This window comes from Eschscholzia californica, unplaced genomic scaffold (genome assembly GCF_041429995.1).
Source record: "Eschscholzia californica isolate CP2 unplaced genomic scaffold, dmEscCali1.0.p SCAF_3, whole genome shotgun sequence".
Classification (NCBI taxonomy): domain Eukaryota; kingdom Viridiplantae; phylum Streptophyta; class Magnoliopsida; order Ranunculales; family Papaveraceae; genus Eschscholzia; species Eschscholzia californica.
Window position 1 is genome coordinate 44,739,476 of NW_028238420.1, and position 18,325 is coordinate 44,757,800.

Genomic DNA, 18,325 nt, shown 5'->3' on the forward strand with positions numbered 1-18,325 from the left:
TCTCTATCCGTCTTCCTTTTCTAGAGCCTATCCCCGAGGAACTTACGCTAGAATGAGGAGCAGACTCGCGTTGGCAGTGAGTGTTCGTGGGTCCCGAAATGACTGATCTTCGATATCCCTGATTAGAGACTTGGCGAGCCAACTTTTTTCTTCAGACGTCGGATTTCTATAAAAATAATATATTTAGAAATGATATTTCACTAGCTTTCAAACAAGATTCCCCTTCAATATTTTTTTCAAAAAATGGTATTTTCCTCTCATTCTTCTACAAATTGGATTTGCAAAATGTAAATTGCAAGCTTTACAAAATGTAATCTCGGGTTGCAGATTTTGCAAATCGATAACAAAAAAATCGAAGTTTCTTTTTAAAATCTAAATAATTTCATCTTCATTATCATCAGATAAATTAAGGTTTCAGATGTGAGTGTACAAAATCATCAACATCAAATACTTTGTCAATATCAAATTCATCATCATCATCAAAATTAGGATTTCGATTTTAAGAAAGAGAGAAAAGAAGAAGAACAAATATTTGTTTAGATTCATTAAAGAACTCTGTGGATTTGCAACCATGTACACATCCCGATCTGTTTATGGTTTAAGAAAGGCATCTTGATCTGTCTTTCTTTATCTCTCTCTCTGCAAATTCTAGAATGGATCTGGTTTTTACTGTGTTGGTAATATGAAGCCAAAGCCTTATGACTGACAAATAGGAGAGATGAGAAATACCCTACAATTGATCTGGTTCCGATTTCTCTCTCGATCTGTCATATTCACTGTAAAATCACAAATGGAGTTTGCAATTGTAAATTCGGTCTGAAGTAGGGGTGGGAGTAAAACTCATGGGTCCGAACCCGCCCGCAGGTACCCTAGACCCGCCTCATAAATCGGGGCTTGTTGCCCTATATCAGGCTTTACCCGCCCGCACAGGTTACGAACAACTAGCAGGCACGAGTGGGAACCTTGAGCCAATTACCCACCTGAGCCCGACTCGTTTAGAGCTCATTTATTGCTCGCAATGGGGACTTGAGCAGGGAACATCTAATGTATATATGGTGCATTCTCAAGAAGCCAAGATATAAAACACAAAACTCTCCTCCACTTTATTACTTTTCCATGTGGGACTAAACAAAAAGGGTGAAAACTTATATTATTGAGAAAAGAATATAGTCCCACATGGCAATTTGTGAGGAATTAAAGAAGCTTGAGCTTCTATAAGTATGTTCAACACTTTTCCTACAATCTATTTAAATCAAAGATCATGCCTTGTAATGGGCTTCAAGCCTAGTGCTAGTTTTGCTCTTAGGATTGGGCTTCACGTTTGGGATTAGGCTAAGGGCTTCTCATTTTGAGGCATGAATGAATTTCACTTTCTTAAGGGCACATCGGGATGCCCGAGTAGTTATGCCCGTCCGTGGGCAATGCAGACTAAGGAAGAGATTTTGCCCGTCGGTCCTGATTCCCACCCCTAGTCTGATGTTTTCAAATGAAAATTAGGTTTGCATTTTTCATCTCAAAGTTCCGCTTAAGCGCTTATTTAAAACTTTATGCGTTTGGTTTCAAAAAAGTTGCAGCTTATTTTAAACTAGAAAAATCATTTTCTCCAAAAAGCAGAAGCCACGATTTCGTGACTTTTTTATAGTTTTTTGTAAAAGCAAGTTATGAAAAGAAAATAAAATATTTATCTTATTTGTCATCATCAATATCCATCCGCCACCATCACAACCACTTCCGTCACAACTACTCCACCACCTCTGCCACCACAATCACTCCACCATTTTCGACCATCGCCCCACCACTTTTGCCACCATTCCACCACCATCGCCAACACTTCACCACTTCCATACCACCATTCCACTACCAAAACTTCTCCACCATTAGCACCGCCATAACCGCCACAGCACGACCACCACCATTAAGGACCACCACCACTTCCTCATTACTAACACAGCATAATTCTTAATGTAGTACTATCACCATTAATACTATAACCATCATCAACGCTACATAAGGTTCAAATTTCTCCAATTTTGATCTTATGTGTTTATGAAGAATTAATAATTTTCTATTATTTTATTTTATTTTTTAATATTTATATATTTTTTATTAATATAATTATATAATTTATTTTTTAACTAATAGCTACAATATACATTTTTTAACCAATTGTCACGTCATAGCTTTTTAAGATATAAAACACTATTTATACAACGTACTACGACTCATATAAACTCTTAAAAAACACTTTTATTGTTTGGCTAATAGAAGAGCTCATAATATAAACTATATGTACACCAGGCAGAAGAAGAATAAGAAATTTATATATTTTTTAGAAAGAGAGAATGTGAGTTGTAGTGGACAAAGTTATTTGGGAACGAAAAAGAATTAACCTGAATAGTAATTACCAATATTATTTTAAACTTTACATATTATTACACATAGTATTTTAGTAAATTCTACCTGATAAAAAAGATCACGGTTTTGGGAGAAAAAGAAAAATGTCCTGGAATAAATTCTCTAGGGAATCCATGTTTCTTTGTACATTCGTCAGGGCATAATTTCTTATGGGAATACAAAATTCATTAACATTTAACAAAATTTGTTTTAAGTGATAAGATGTTAAAAAATATATATTTCATGTACATCCCTCCTCTTTCTTCTTCCCTCCCCCTCAGGCATCATTCTGGAAAAAAAGACAAATCAGAACCCCCCCTTTCTTCTCCCCTCTTTACTCGTTTCCTATTCTCCTTCATAACTTGAAGTAAGTTTTTTTTGTTCTTGCTTCTCCATCTTTTCTCTTACTTATCTTCCCTAAATCTCCAACCCTACTAAATTATTTTCCTAAAATCAGAAACGAAATTAGAGAGATAAACATGATACATACAATATAAACCCTAGAATCAGCAAAGTCTCCTGAAACTCTTACAAGGACACGTCCAAAGCAAGTTTCTTCATCTATTAATCCTCCTCGAGAGAGGTAAACACATTCTAAACCCTAGAAATCAGTCAATTTTGAGTCCTAAAACATATTTACAACACTTCTAAACCTTAGAAATTTGTGTGATTTGGATCCCTTTTTTGTGATTCCGTTCGATTATAACCTTGTGTGATTTGGACCCTAAACAAAGTTTTGGAGAAGAAAATGAACAAGAAGAAAATTTTTGAAGGAGTTTAGGGTTTAGGTCTCTAGAAAGATTTTGTTTAAGTTTATAAAAGTTCCTTCTAAATTCTTTTATATAGCTTAAGTGGATACTAAGTATTATTGAGCATCCTTAGTTAGTTAATTGCTGTAAGTAAAGAATGGTTTAAGGTTTTAGAACAGAGACATGACGTAGCTAAAAAAGCATAATAAAATGAATACGTCCTTGTCCCAAAAGTAATTCCCCGACCAACTCGACCCTATTTTGACTTATGTAAATGTTACTTATAAAGAAAGGTTGTGTCTACTTTGATTAATATTGCTAAGTCAAAAGGTATATTGAACTCATCAAAGGTTAAGGAGGATGAGATCAGGTGGTTCTTAAATCTATCATAATGTATTTTTTTTTTTTGATGAAAACTATCATAATGTATTTCAATATTTTGGTTGATTTATTAAGAGGAGTTGTTGTTTAGCCTACCTAATGCCGCGTTAAACAAATTCCCTTTATTAAAGTGACGAAGGGAGACTAACACGTATGGAATTGATAATCCAACAGTAACACTATGCCACTTCCGGGTAAATCTCCGGGTAGTGTCATTTTTCTTATGACTAGTACTTGATCCATTTACCATCCCCATATTTTAAGTTAGATTTGTTTTAAATTTTGTATTGGTAAATAATTATTATTTTTATGACCAATTAGTATATAGAAGAATGTTCCTTGTATTTTAGTTGATAAATATTGTAATAACATTTATTCTAATTAATGTAAAGAATGTTCAACAAAACAAAAAACTAATATATGGAAGAAACCAGAGGAACTTGAATAACACTAATATGTTAATAGAATATTCATCTCATAAGTTTTATCTATTTGGCCAATTTATATTGTGTATTTGTCTTGATATGCTCTCAATTCTTAAAAATTAAAATTTCAAATTGCTAAATTTGAGACAAGATTGAGATATTATACTAATGAGGCGTTAATAAAAGACATTCTTTCTACTTTTTACCACTCCCATCGTTTTCACCCTTTCCTCCCATGGTATTATTGTCTTTAAATGAATTTGGTTGTGGGTATATCATTAATTTATCACACAAAAGTGTCTAGGGTGCTACTGTTTTCTTTTTGTTGAGTAAGGGCGCTACTTTTTTTTTTGGTTGTTCAAGTGATGCATTTATATACCTCTCACCTAAATTTTATATTATTGTCTTATTTGTTATTATTATCTCTTCTATATAATTTAGGTCATGAATGAATCAGACCTTTGTAGATTCTTTTAATAATTTTGTCTCCTTCAATTTATAAAGGGTTGTTTAATATAGTTATTTAAAATAAAATGAGTGGCATTTATGGAATTGGAGAGTATGATAACATATAAGTTATATGTGCACTCTCATTTTCAATTCAACATCCATTGACATTCCCCTATGTTAATCATTTATACATTGTAGATGATCAAAATAAGTGTATATGGAAAAAATGAGTGTATATAGAGTGTAAAGAAAAGATGTAATTAAACTAGAAATTAGGGTGGGGTGGATAAATAGTTTCTCAAACCACAAGGCACCACCTTTGGTGGGTGCGTGGAGGCAAAGCTACCGAAAGCAAAGGAAAAGTGGCAACATCAAAGTCGAGTGGGATAAGAGCGTCAATTTTTTCTCGTAGCCGACGCCGCACCATTTTTTGACGCTTTATATATATTTGACGCTTATATCATCCACGTGGCGTTCATTTAAACATACAAACTTCTCTCTCTTCTTCCCTTTCAAAACCAGTCCAAGTCCCCTAGCAAACCCAAACAACAGATAGAGAGAGAAGTGGAAAATAGGGGAAGTGAATTAGGGTTGGTTTTCAGGAGAAATTAGGGTTTCATTTCAAGTCCAAAAGAAGAAGAAGAAGGAGATGTACCTTGCTTCCATGCGAAAATCTTTCAAGGATTCTCTTAAAGTTCTTGAAGCTGATATTCAGCACGCTAATACACTGTAAGTGAAGTCATTTCATGATTTCTTCCAGTTTTTTAACTTCAATATTTCATTTGATTTTATGGGTTTAGTTTGATTTTGTGGGTTTTGTTTGATTTTGTGTTTTTTGTTGATTTCGTGCCTGAACAAGTTATAAGTACTTCTTAAATTCATCTTTTGCATGTAAGTAAAAAGGGTTTCTGGTTAACATTTTGTCATTCATCTTAAGTAATTCTTACTTATTTTTTGTCTTTACTAGTTGGATTGATTATTACGGTTCAATTCCTATTTCTTCCTCAAAATTTAATTAGTTAGAATTTTTAATTTATTTCCTTTTATGTTCATTTTGCTCTGTTTTTTTGAACAAATTACACATTCTAACTAAATCGTGTCGGAATTTACTGTTTTTTTTTTTGTTTCCTAGTAGTTTAGATTAAAATTGGGCATATTTTAGCTTTTTTTTTACAAGTAAGATCAAATAATAATAAAACTTTGTTTGCATAAATTTATTTTTAGCTATAAAATCACATTTAGTCTGGTTAGATGGAAGATGTTGAAATTATTCTTCTTTTGTTTTGGGTTCTCCTTGGAAATGCCATTTCTGTATTGGGGTTGTATTTGAATGATAAAAACTTCTGTTTAAAATGTGGCAGGTTATATTTGATTTTTATGAAATTTTTGGTTGAGGTGGTCTTCTAATCAGGAAGGGGGGATCGAAGTAACCCAATCAATAACTCATTGGGTTTGTTTAATTGATTCCATAATAGGAAATGCTAAAAAATAGATAATTGACATTGCTAGAGTGGTAACGGGGGAGGACCTTGAAAGTTGATCCCTATGCTATTACTTATCTGGACCTAAAATTATCATCTAATTTTTGTGCTCGGCTCCGACTGATTTTTTAGAAAGGTAATATAGTATCTGTGTCTCGAACCCGAGACCTAGAGGGTAAAAACCAACTTGTTAACCACTCCAACCAAGGGTTGTTGACTAAAAAGTGCGAGTGTATCTCCGCAAATGAGATAACACATTTTTATGATACTAAAAAGTAAATATAACGATGTAAAGTACACCGGAACCAGACGCAATCTCACTTAAAGAGTCTTTTCTATGGTCAAGTTGAGTTACAAATTACGGCAGGTCGGCAGCCTTTGAAACCCAAGAAAATGTAGATTGTTGTTGTTCTCCACTCGCTCCTTTCCTTATGAGAGACAATCGACTATTAACTATTTGTATTTATGGCTCTTCCTCTGGAACTCTTTCAGTTTTCATAGTTTCTCCAGCAACCTTTTTCCTGTTTCTATTGTCTTCTACTTCACTTATATATATATATATATATATATATATATATATACACGTAGATATCCAAAAATAATTTCGTTATGTGATCCTATCTGTGGTGCAAGTGTTGATATAATTGGTGTTCTGTTCAGGGCATCAGATTACCCACGGGACTATGATGGTGCATGCCTTCAGATGAGAATGTCATACAGTTCTGCAGCTCCCTTTTTCCTTTTCCTAGTACAATGGACGGACTGCCATCTTGCAGGTGCCCTTGGATTGCTTAGAATATTAATTTACAAGGTTAGGATCCATCTTTTTACATTGGTATTTACTAGCACAATATTATGATCTTTGAAGCACCAACGACTTACTTCTTTACCTCGTGCGACAGGTTTATGTCGATGGAACAACAACAATGTCAACCCATGAAAGGAAAGCAAGTGTACGAGAGTTCTATGGTAATGTTATGGCGAGCAGTGAAACTTAATTAATTCATGACATTTTCTTTCGTATCATCTTTCTTACTGTGGGTGTTGTTTCATTCAGCTGTTATTTTTCCCTCTTTACTACAACTTGAACGGGGGATAAGTGACATGGAAGATAAAAAGCAGAAAGCAGTGTGTGTTGAAAGGTACAGAAGAAGAGATGACGAGGAACATAGACAACTGTTTTCAGAGGTGGATGATGAAAGAGAAGAGGAATGTGGGATTTGTATGGAGATGAACAGTAAGATAGTGCTGCCCAACTGTACGCATGCAATGTGCATGAAATGCTACCGCGAATGGTACGCCCTCCATTTATTTACTGAAAATTGCACTTATTACCATGTGACATATTTTTGGGAACCGAATAACCTTAAACCCGTTTCGACAGTAATGCAGTTTTAACCCTCCTTGAGTGGAAAAATGCATGTGGGGAACTTGTATCGTATCTTGTGCTAAAATGGCTTATCTAGTGGAAAGTTTGAAACTTGATCACATGATCTTAGGATGGTAAAATTACTTGCTCATAAAATTACACCAAAATTTCTGCAGGCACATTTCAATAATAACGATGCACATTAGTAGAGCGTTTTGGTAATGTAGAGAGGGAATAATGGGATTCCTTCGTGAGAAGATGAATTCCTATTATATACGTTTTAAATTGTCTGTGTTGAGAGACTTGCAACAATATGAGCGGAATGAATCTGTTCTTCGGATTAACTTCTCCTACCGACGATCCATGTATTTAGCTTAGGAGTTTTCACAGTTAGGAATATCTTCTACGCTCTAGCAGGGCTTGCAAGTTGAGACTAGCTGCCAATTACTTGATACTGGTATGTTGTTGCTTTCAGCTTAGAGCTTCACTGTATCACTGGGCCTTGAATAAAATAACAGCTGAATCACTTCATGATCTTCAAATTGGTTACTTGCTGAAAAAAAACCTATATAACAGAGATTCAGAGAACCACTTTTAATGACAAAGGACCCTTTACTCCATATATGTAAACAAAATGCATTTACAAGTAGAATTGAATTCCATGTTTAAAATGTTTGAGTAGCTACTTGTTTACTTATTTCAGGAACTCAAGATCACAATCATGTCCCTTCTGCCGAGACAGTTTAAAGAGGGTAAAATCAGGTGATCTTTGGGTCTTCACCGACAGCAGAGACATAATCGACACAACAACACTGACGAGAGAGAACCTGAGGAGGCTTTTCATGTACATAGATAAGTTGCCGGTAATCATCCCAGATTCTGTTTTCGACGATAACTATGACTCACACATAAAATAACCATCTTCATCTCATCCCAATGCTATGTAATCTTCTAATTTGAGCATTCCCACTTGGTCTTTTAACAATCTATATATCTATCTGCCTCATTTAGTTTTAGGGAGAGTATAGGGGTATAACTAGTAAGTTGTCTATGTATTGATGTTTATTACCTTTTTCTGATCCAAACAATCTGCCTAGGTTATAGACAGAGGAATTAAAGAGGGGGATAAAAATCATAGATGGAGGGAAGGGTTTATAAACTGTAATTAGGAACAGTGTACAGGTTGTGGGAGAGTCTGTTTTCGAGGAGACTTTACGGGTATTATCCTTCCATTGTATGAGAGAGCGGGCATTGTTACTCCATTAATGAAGGTTTCTTATTCGTTGGCTTCTTTTTTCTTTGATCTTTTGTCAGTTCCAATATTTTAGAAGAAAAATGGAACAGATGCTAAGCCAAGTATAGAGAGAACCTATAACAGAGAGCAATGTGTCTTCTCTCTCTAAATCATGTCCGACTACATACTCCGACTGACTGGCTGGGGAGACAATCACTCTCTATTTTAGAGAAGGCAATGAAATCATCTGATGCTATCGCTTTTGTATATGTTTCCTTCTTTTGTGTTTTTTTTCCTTCCCCGAAGGCCCGACTTGTCTTCTTACCTGGAACAAAAAGAGACTATAAGTATCACCATCAGTCCATCACTACTGTTACGTGGCACACTTTATCACAATATGGTGTAAATGAATACAAGGATTTATCAATGGGATTTATGAGAATGAAGTATTTGAATAGAAAAATTAAAATAAAACTAATGAGTGTAGGAGAGATGGTACTAAAATGTTGGAGTAAACTCAACAAAATCTGGAGGCTAGTCCACTTCACAAGTGATTTTATGTATATTATAAAGTTAGAGCATGGCTTTTGGTGAAGAAGGCAAACATTGTCCGGGCCTATAATCTTAGAGGGTGAATACAAACACTTGTTGCCCTATAATTTTAAATGGTGAAGAGGAACATTTGGTGAAGAGGAACATTTGGTGAAGTCTTTGTTGCATAGATCGACTTATTTATTTTCGAGGACTCTAAATTCAAAAAGCCTCAAATGTTGCTGTTTGAGTTTTTTTTTTTTTTTGATGAGATTGTTGCTGTTTGAGTTAGAAACAAAATTCTAACAGCAGACGCTCCTGTTTTTTTTTTTTTTTTTTTCTGTTGAACTAGCCAACGCTCCTGTTGACCTCAAAAGATGTATAATACTAGCACTTGCTTGGATAAAATTTAGAAGAGGAGAATAATTACCATGTGGAATGCAACTGTAGCGTTTGTTCGGGCAAAATTTAGAAGAGGAGAATGCTTACGTTGTACTGACGTATAGGCAGGAAGCTATTCCTAAAGAGAGATGCTAGAATCACAAAAGATTTTGACAAAAAAAAGTTCCCAACTGATGTGGCTGTTGTGATTTTCATCTCTCAACGGTCTAGATTTGGTCAAAGTTTGAAACCACACCCGCCACATCAGCTGGGAACTTTTTTTTGTCAAAATCTTTTGTAACTTTATCATTTCCCATTCCTAAAATCTGACGCATAATGTCCAGAATACTACAAAAAAACAGGCTAGCTGAAATATTTCGGAGGTTAGTAAGCCAAATTAGATGGACACCTATGGACAACAAAGAAAAAGGATTTCACATGTAACTCATCCATAGCTCTCAACAAAAAAAAGTGTATATTTTGGCTAGTTTTAAGTTATATATTGACAATCTTATAATTTACAAAAGGTATACGTATGCCAAAAATAGAGTAAAGCGTGAGGTGGCCTTTTTTTTTGACAAAGTGGAAAACGAAAGACTACCAAGAACAGAGGCGGAGCCAGAAATTGGCGCAGGCCCGGTCTAAAAGGTTAACTTCGACAAAATATAAAGGAAAAAGAACCAAACAGGCCTTTATGTTGTTGGTTTGTAAAGGAAAAAACTACCTGTATTGTTGGTTCGTAAAAAAAAAAAAAAGACTTAAACAGTAGTTGTTGGGACTTGAACTTGTGTCAATGAGGTGGACATCTAACCATCATACCATCTTACCAATGTTTTGAAAAGCTAAATGACTAACCTAGTTAAATATTTAGTAGGTTGACCCGGGCTGCTGCCCAGGTTAACCTACTAACAGCTCCGGCTCTGACCAAGAACATGAAATTAAATCCTACTAACAGCTCCGGCTCTGACCAAGAACATGAAATTAAATCCTGAAGACTGTGCCACGTCAGATTTTGCTTGGTTTTCCTGTTCCATTTGGCTAGTGTATCTGCTTGCTTAGTGTTCTTCCTTGCTGAGTAGGAGAAGATGATATCTGTAAAATCAAATCAGAGATTCAAAATGTCTTCAATGTGCTTGCTAGATTGCCAGTAAACTGAGTTGTTGGGGTTGTGGAGATGTCTGATCACGTTGATGTTGTCGCTTTCAACAGGAAGGTACTCGATCTTTAATTCTAAGGCCACACCATAGCTCGATGAATGGCTAGGCATTCACATTCTTCCGCGTTTTGACCTCTGACTGTATCTGATAAAACTATCACAAAGTTTGCATTGTGATAATGTATTATACATTCAAATTATGCTATATCCGTAAGCTTAGTGAAGGGTGCATGAAAAATAATTTTGAGAAAGGAAGTTGTTGGGGGAGTCCACTGAGATTGTTGCTCTAAATGCGACACGTACGGTACTTTCATGATCTTTGTTGGGGTGGTTTTGATTCGTATGATAATTTGCATAAGAGATTGATTTTGCAAGGAGAAGCCTTTTTCACATCTTGCTTTCCAAATAAACCATAAAATTTTAACGTAAAAATTAACTAAATCATCGTCAAGTTCCTTCCAAATTATAACCCAATCTTTGACGTTGTTAATATTCTCGGTAAGTATATAGAAGTAAAACAAAATGGGTTTAGCATAACAACAATATGTCCAGCGCGGGGTGGCCTTGTTGCCACGATCGAGTGAGAATCAGCTGCGTACGACACAATTCGCAAAAAGAGCGTATCACACAAATTGCAAAAAAGAAAAATAAATCGAGGGAAATTAATTTCCTACACTAAAATATGTCCAAATAAATCGAGGGAAATTAATTTCCTATACTAAAATATGTCCAGCGTGAAACAATTTCTAGGGAAAATATTTGCGCACCAAACATTTCGTGTATATCTATCCTTCTACCCCCAAACCCTCGGTCTCTCTCTTTCACTCCTTTCATAGGTCGGTGCCGTCTCTCGTCTCTCCCTCTAAAACCCTAAAAGTAATCAAGAAAGTAATAAAAGAAGAAACAAGATACCAAGATAGCTAGGGAAGATAAGAGTTCGTGACATTATCCGAGTACATCTATTTTTAAATCGAATGCTGGTTCTCTGTCGCCTAACTCTGGCTTTCATTTTATGTTATCTTAGTTTTTTCCTCGATTTTCAGGCTATTCAGTGTTGTATAACATTTTCTTTTTTGTTCCATTGACAATGTGTCTATGTTCATAGTATTGAAGCTTATTCAGAGGTGTTTTAATCCAAAATCTCCCTCTCGAAACAGACTACCATCTCTCGAAATCCACCGCCGGACGTCCGATCAAGCACTCGAAATCCACCACCGAACTCAAGCTACCATATCTCTTCCATTTGAAACAACCATCTCTAGTACTCTCTCTCTCTCTCTAGCTAAGGTAATGACTAATGAACCAAAATTTTTTCTTAGGGTTTGTTTAATCTCAGGGTTTGTTTTTTCTTAGGGTTTGTTTAATCTTAGGGTTTGTTTTTTCTTTTTTGAAGTTCTTAGATGATGATTGGTTGTAGTTGATTACTAAATCTAGGGTTCATTTAAGTGTTTATTAGGGTTTTTTTTTCTTCTATTTCAGGTGATTAAACCTCTCTATCTCGCTACAAAATCAGAAGGTAACACAACTCTCTCTCTCTCTAGATGATGATTAGTTGATTACTAAATCTAGGGTTCATTTAAATTCAGTTCAAGTTCAAGCTTATTCTCAAAATTGAGTAATGAATATATTGAAAAGTTTATTCACTTAAATTGATTACCAAAATTTTCAGGATCACCAAACTTAAATTCAGTTCAAGGTTATTCTCACACGGGTTTCATCTAAAAACATCAACTAAAGCTATAACAAGGTTTGCTTTCTTCTCCTATTGTTTTTTTTTGTTTGAATTGATGATTTGGTATGAAGTATGATTCTCTGGGGTTTGATTCTTTTGTACATATAAATGATATAACAGTGAACAAGTTTCGGTACAACTTTAGTAAATGATATAGTGGGGTTTGTTTTATTTTACACTAAAATTTCAATATCTTCATAACCCTTGGTAAAGAACACAGTCCAAGAGAGAAGAGAAAGTGAGTTTATAGAGAAAGATGAGAGGAAGTAATACTTTGATTGGTGTGATAAACTTTGTGACTTTCTTATTATCAATCCTAATATTATTATTAGGAGGTGGAATAGGTCAAGTAGCCAAGCAAATAACATAGATTGTATGAAATTTTTACAGTGGCCATTAATCATATTTGCTTTTGCTGTCACTGCTAAAGGTTCATTTAGAACTGTCATGAACAAAGCTTATCTTGTTAAATTAAATTGATTTGGAGTGTTTATGTCGGAAAATGAAAATTTGGTGTATTAAAATTGCAGCAGGTGTATGCCAGAAAATGGAAATTAGGGGTTTTTAAATTACAACAGGTGGTTCGGTTATCCAACATTACCAAACCGCTCATATAGTGTTCGGTTGGATAACCGAACTGAACCACAACCGGATTGGCTCGGCCATCATTTTTCAGAAACCGCTACTTCCGGTTCGGTCTTTGGATGGCCTGAAAATTTCGGTTATCCAACCGATGAACAGCCCTATCGAAAAGAGCGTATCACACAAATCGCAAAAAAGAAAAATAAATCGAGGGAAATTAATTTCCTATACTAAAATATGTCCAGCGTGAAACAATTTCTAGGGAAAATATTTGCGCACCAAACATTTCGTGTATATCTATCCTTCTACCCCCAAACCCTCGGTCTCTCTCTTTCACTCCTTTCATAGGTCAGTGCCGTCTCTCCCTCTAAAACCCTAAATCTCCCCAAGATACAGATTTTGCTCGACTACGAGCTTCAATCTTATTTATTCTCAATCTAACACTCTCTAACTTAAGATTCTGATTTTGATTGGTTTTAACAGGAGTTGATTTTCACTTTGAACAGCAAAAATGGTGATGAAGAAAGAGAGGAATGTTAATATGTCTGGGAAACCAAAACATTCTTTGGATGTTAATCGTACTGATGGAAAGAAAGAAGCTCGGACCGCCGCCACTGTGCGGCGTCTCAAGATGTATAATACCAGACCTAAACGTAATAGTAAAGGAAAGATTTTGAAGTACGACTTGCAGTCTCGTGAACTTCCTAATACTCGGATTCAACCTGATCGTCGTTGGTTCGGTATGCCCTAATTTTCTCTAATTATTTCATTCAATTAAATTTTTGAGACCGAGAAAATGAGTATCTGATTGAAATTCGGTGATGAGTAGATCTAATAAGCTTATTCCTTGTCTGGTAATGTTATTAATCTTGAGTAGTAAATTAGATATGGCTTGGTTTTCCTGTTTAGAATTTTCAAGTTGGAACCTTTTATGAGTGTTGCCAAAAATCTGTAGATGGAGTAACTTTTCATTGATATAACTTTACTTGTTTGTTTAGGAAATACCCGTACTATAAATCAGAAAGAGCTCGAGTTTTTCCGTGAGGAAATTAATACCCGAGTTGCGAGTAACTATAATGTCTTATTGAAGCCGACGAAAATACCCTGGGCCCTATTGAATGATCATCAAAAGGTATCTATTAGCATGGTTTTTCCAGACTTGTAATATGGTGGTGGTATATATATATATATTATGTTTAAAATATTCATCTTCTAACTAATTCAAAATTTTCTTTGTTATCAAAAGCAAGCTAAAGCTCATCTTCTTGACACTGTACCATTTGGAGATGCATTTGGGTCCAAAAGCAAGAGGAAGCGTCCAAAGCTTTGGGCTACTGATTATGAATCTCTGCTCAAGAAGGCTGATGTCTCTCAGGGTAAGGAATAATGATTTTGATGTGTGATAATCCAATACTTCAAAGTGCAATTTAGTAGTGGCACATATTTACATTATAGACGAGACCTAGAAGTAGTAGGTTGCCTGCTTCTATAGACATGAAGAAAGACTGCTACAAACTGAAGAACTAACTTCGTTCGCTTAGTTTGAGATTGGCAGTTAATTTATACTTTTGGTTGCCTGATATTATAGATACCTACGAACAAAAATCCGCCGCCAATCCTATAGCGGAAGGGAGTGAAGGAGATGGTTTTAGGGACCTTGTAAGACATAATATGTTTGAGAAGGGGCAAAGCAAACGTATTTGGGGTGAGCTCTACAAAGTTGTAGATTCTTCAGATGTTATTGTGCAGGTGAGTTTTCCAAAAATCAGACTGTTTCTATAAATTTCCAGTTAGCATTTTGTTGAATTTTTCTATGTAATCACTTCCATCGACTTTCTTTGTTCATGTTTAGAATCTTAGTGGAGTTGAGCACCTAGCTTTTTGCCTCATAGGTTGATGATTTTTTTCCGTATATTACCTAGTTTTTCCCTTCTGAAGACATACGCATAAAAATATAATACTTGATCAAATCTGTCAGTCGTTCACAATCTTGGTCTTTCCTAATTTACTATTGTTTTTACAGGTTTTGGATGCCAGGGACCCGCAGGGTACACGATGCTATCATTTAGAGAAACATTTGAAAGAGCACTGCACACACAAGCACATGGTGTTTTTGTTAAACAAGGTAGTTATCTATCATGTTGTATGAAATGGATAGTTATCGTATACTCACATCCTTCTTGTTAGGAGCTTCTCTTATGTTTTATCTTTTCCTAGTGTGATCTGGTGCCTGCTTGGGCTACTAAAGGATGGCTTCGAGTTTTATCCAAGGACTATCCTACTTTGGCTTTTCACGCTAGCATAAATAAGTCTTTCGGCAAGGTAATGTGCTGAGTTCTTGTTTCTTGATTACAGCAAATCTAGCATGTTCTGATTATATTTGGAAGAGTTCACTTTATCTTTTTGTTTTGTTTTTGGTTCTTGTTTAACAGGGATCTCTTCTCTCCGTACTGAGGCAATTTGCCCGCTTAAAAAGTGACAAGCAAGCAATATCTGTGGGATTTGTTGGGTATCCAAATGTTGGGAAGTCATCAGTCATCAACACCTTACGGACAAAAAATGTACTTCCCAGTTCCCACATAATTAAATATTCAAGATATCTGACTTTTATCAATTTAATTTGCAAGACTTCACTGTGCCTTGTAGAATAAGAGAGAAGGTGACGGGTTCGAGGGCAATGCTTCCCTTGTCCTAAGGCCCCTTCAAGCATTCATATCCATCATTTTCAAGTGATAGGCAATGAGTTCTAGTTAATCGTCCCATCATATGCATTCATACCGAGTGGTCTATATTTTGCTGATGTGGACACCCTCCAGTATTTCTTTTCTTAGTTTTAACAGTAATTCAGCTAAGCATTTTGTTGGGGTCAGATATTGGCTAAGCCACTAGTCTCGCCAAATTACTACCAGCTAGTAGATTTGATGGGTAGATTCTATCTGAGCTTTTGGGACAATCCACTTCTAGAGTTCTAGTATGTTTAACTCCAGCTCATTCTGTAAGAGGCATGACGTTATATTTCTCAACTCCCACTGTCATGCCTCAACTAATAGAAAAAGAAGAAAAATGTAGCTCTCCGTAAGCTGGTAAGAGAAAGCTAAGGCATTAATCAAGTTCACAGTACGAGCTTATTAGTGCTTTATTTTGAGTAATCGATGAGTTTATATGCCCAATAGTAATGACCTAGAGCTTCCTCGCGTTGATATTGGTGGCTCTTGTGGTCTTTGATGGCTATCTGTATTATGTGTAAGTGTATTGCACTTTATATTAATGATGCATAAGCCTTGTTTCCTAACTGATATATTTGGTTTTGCTTATCGTACTAGGTGTGCAAGGTTGCTCCAATTCCAGGAGAAACTAAAGTTTGGCAATACATCACACTTACGAAAAAGATATTCTTGATAGATTGCCCTGGAGTTGTGTACCATAGTAGTGACACTGAAACTGATATCGTCCTTAAGGGTGTTGTAAGTATTATTTCTATTGTTCAGTGATTTGCTATTTGTTTAGTCAGTTTTATACAAAAATCTTACTAATTAGTCAATAGCCATGAGCCCTTCATATAGTGCACATATCACTATTTCAGTTGACATTTTTGCATTAGCAAAAGTTGTTACCTTGTTTACTTGCCTGTGTTAATATTCTTACATCTATCTCCAGTATAACCGCCCTGAATCCAGTTTTATGGTGATCAGCTCGCTTTATAATCAATCGTTGGGCTATTAGGAATTTATGGTCAACTTGTCGATGACATGCGGAAAATACCTATCGAGTGTCAACTAATAGTTTACGTCGATCGACATGGATTAATCAGTTTTTATTTACGGTTACCCATTTTTGTTTATCTCAAATGTATGTTATCGAGTCATTATCATCCTTGTTGTAATGACCAGGTACGTGTTACAAACTTGCAAGATGCAACCGAGCACATAGGAGAGGTTCTCAAACGTGTGAAGAAGGAGCATCTAAAAAGAGCTTATAAGATTGAAGACTGGTATGATTTACTTGCTGGAATATCCAAGTTTTTAGTATAATTCAACATCTGGAAAGTGGAATTAAACTACATTGATACTTTTCAGGGTTGATGGAGAGGACTTCCTTATTCAACTCTGCCGATTAATGGGCAAACTTTTGAAGGTATATTTCTACTCTAATACTTCATTATCACATTAGATGATCTGATAAACTATTACGTGATCTGTATACTTATTTATTTTACACCGTAGACAATTTTGGGTTAATGGTTTGTTGTTAATCCAGGGTGGTGAGCCGGACACGACTACTGTGGCAAAAATGGTCCTCCATGATTGGCAGAGAGGGAGGATACCATTTTTCGTCCCTCCACCAAAACAAGCAACTGCAGGCGATGAACCCTCCACATCGAAAGCTGATGAAGAAACTTTGGTTGATAATGATCGGGCATCAGCAGCTTTGAGGGCCATTGCAAATGTTATCTCATCCCAACAGCTAAAGCATGTTCCTGTTCAAAGAGATCTCTTTGACAAAACTGAGTTACAAGGATCTGATCATGAATCCGAGGAGGGATCTGATCATGAATCCGAGGAGGGATCTGATCATGAATCCGAGGAGGGATCTGATCATGAATCCGAAAAGGTATCTGATCATGAATCCGAAAAGGTATCTGATCATGAACCTGAGAAGGAACCGGAGCCAGAATCCGTTGAGGACACTCAGCAGCAACCAGAGGCCCAGTAATAAATTATAACCTGTTTCTTATAACCCCAAAAATGCAGTTTTGGATGGAGATTTTCTATATCTAATTGGAGGATTTTGAGTAGTTTTCTTTTTTTTGTGAAGACATGATCAATTTGTTTTTTAATCATTTCCCCGAAGTTAAAACTTTTGGTAGTATTAGCAGAAATGCAAGCTCACTTAGTTACCAGTTTAATTTTCTAGTATCATGATTTGTATTATGTTAGGAGAAAATTATCCTACATCTCAAAACATTTTATTAACCAAAAATGATTGTTTGTGTTACCACCAGGCGTGAATCGTAGTTGCCCCAACGCGAGACCACCTGAATCGTAGTTGGAGTACGCAAGACTGCTTGAACTGTTGTTGGGGTACGCGAGACCGCCTGAATTGTAGATCGGGTATGTCATATGTGACCCATGTAATTGTAGTGTAAATAAAAAAGGTAAATGTGAATCACACCCAGAAGTATCTTTTTTTTTTGTTGAGGAAAAGTATCACTGAGATAATGTTCTATTTCGGAGTCATTCTATTGATACACCAAAATTTATTACAAAACTCTAATCGTGCTTTACTGATTCTTCAGTTGATATGTTGTGCGATCTAAAATATTTATTTAGTTTGTATTATGTAAAGTTCGTGATATTCGTAATATTTTATCTTTTACAAATATAAAAGCGAGCCGTACATACTGTATAATGTTGTGTTCCGCATAATTAATTTCCACATGCAAGAGAAGGCACGTACAAT

At 35.6% G+C, this 18,325-nt stretch overlaps 2 protein-coding genes across 9 annotated transcripts; both read left to right on the top strand.

The window, feature by feature from the left end:
- The first annotated feature begins 4,994 nt into the window (after window positions 1-4,994).
- LOC147550743 (E3 ubiquitin-protein ligase AIRP2-like) lies at window positions 4,995-8,540 on the top strand. The gene is made up of 5 exons (XM_086671002.1): window positions 4,995-5,128; window positions 6,541-6,691; window positions 6,783-6,849; window positions 6,938-7,175; window positions 7,953-8,540. Exons 1-5 carry the CDS (start codon window positions 5,049-5,051, stop codon window positions 8,164-8,166), a joined length of 750 nt encoding a protein of 249 aa, XP_086527128.1. The 5' UTR covers window positions 4,995-5,048; the 3' UTR covers window positions 8,167-8,540.
- On the top strand, window positions 4,995-17,771 carry LOC147550742 (nuclear/nucleolar GTPase 2-like). 8 transcript variants are annotated; one of them, XM_086671000.1, is made up of 15 exons: window positions 11,286-11,387; window positions 11,709-11,838; window positions 12,031-12,067; window positions 12,221-12,298; window positions 13,372-13,605; window positions 13,864-13,997; window positions 14,112-14,241; window positions 14,454-14,614; window positions 14,889-14,990; window positions 15,083-15,187; window positions 15,298-15,426; window positions 16,189-16,329; window positions 16,756-16,856; window positions 16,942-16,999; window positions 17,123-17,771. In XM_086671000.1, exons 5-15 carry the CDS (start codon window positions 13,377-13,379, stop codon window positions 17,576-17,578), a joined length of 1,746 nt encoding a protein of 581 aa, XP_086527126.1. In that variant the 5' UTR covers window positions 11,286-11,387; window positions 11,709-11,838; window positions 12,031-12,067; window positions 12,221-12,298; window positions 13,372-13,376; the 3' UTR covers window positions 17,579-17,771. The 8 variants fall into 8 exon arrangements, with proteins under 8 accessions (XP_086527120.1, XP_086527121.1, XP_086527126.1 ...); XM_086670998.1 differs by having other exon boundaries at window positions 11,329-11,531; XM_086670993.1 differs by having other exon boundaries at window positions 11,361-11,486; window positions 13,349-13,605.
- Window positions 17,772-18,325: the final 554 nt, after the last annotated feature.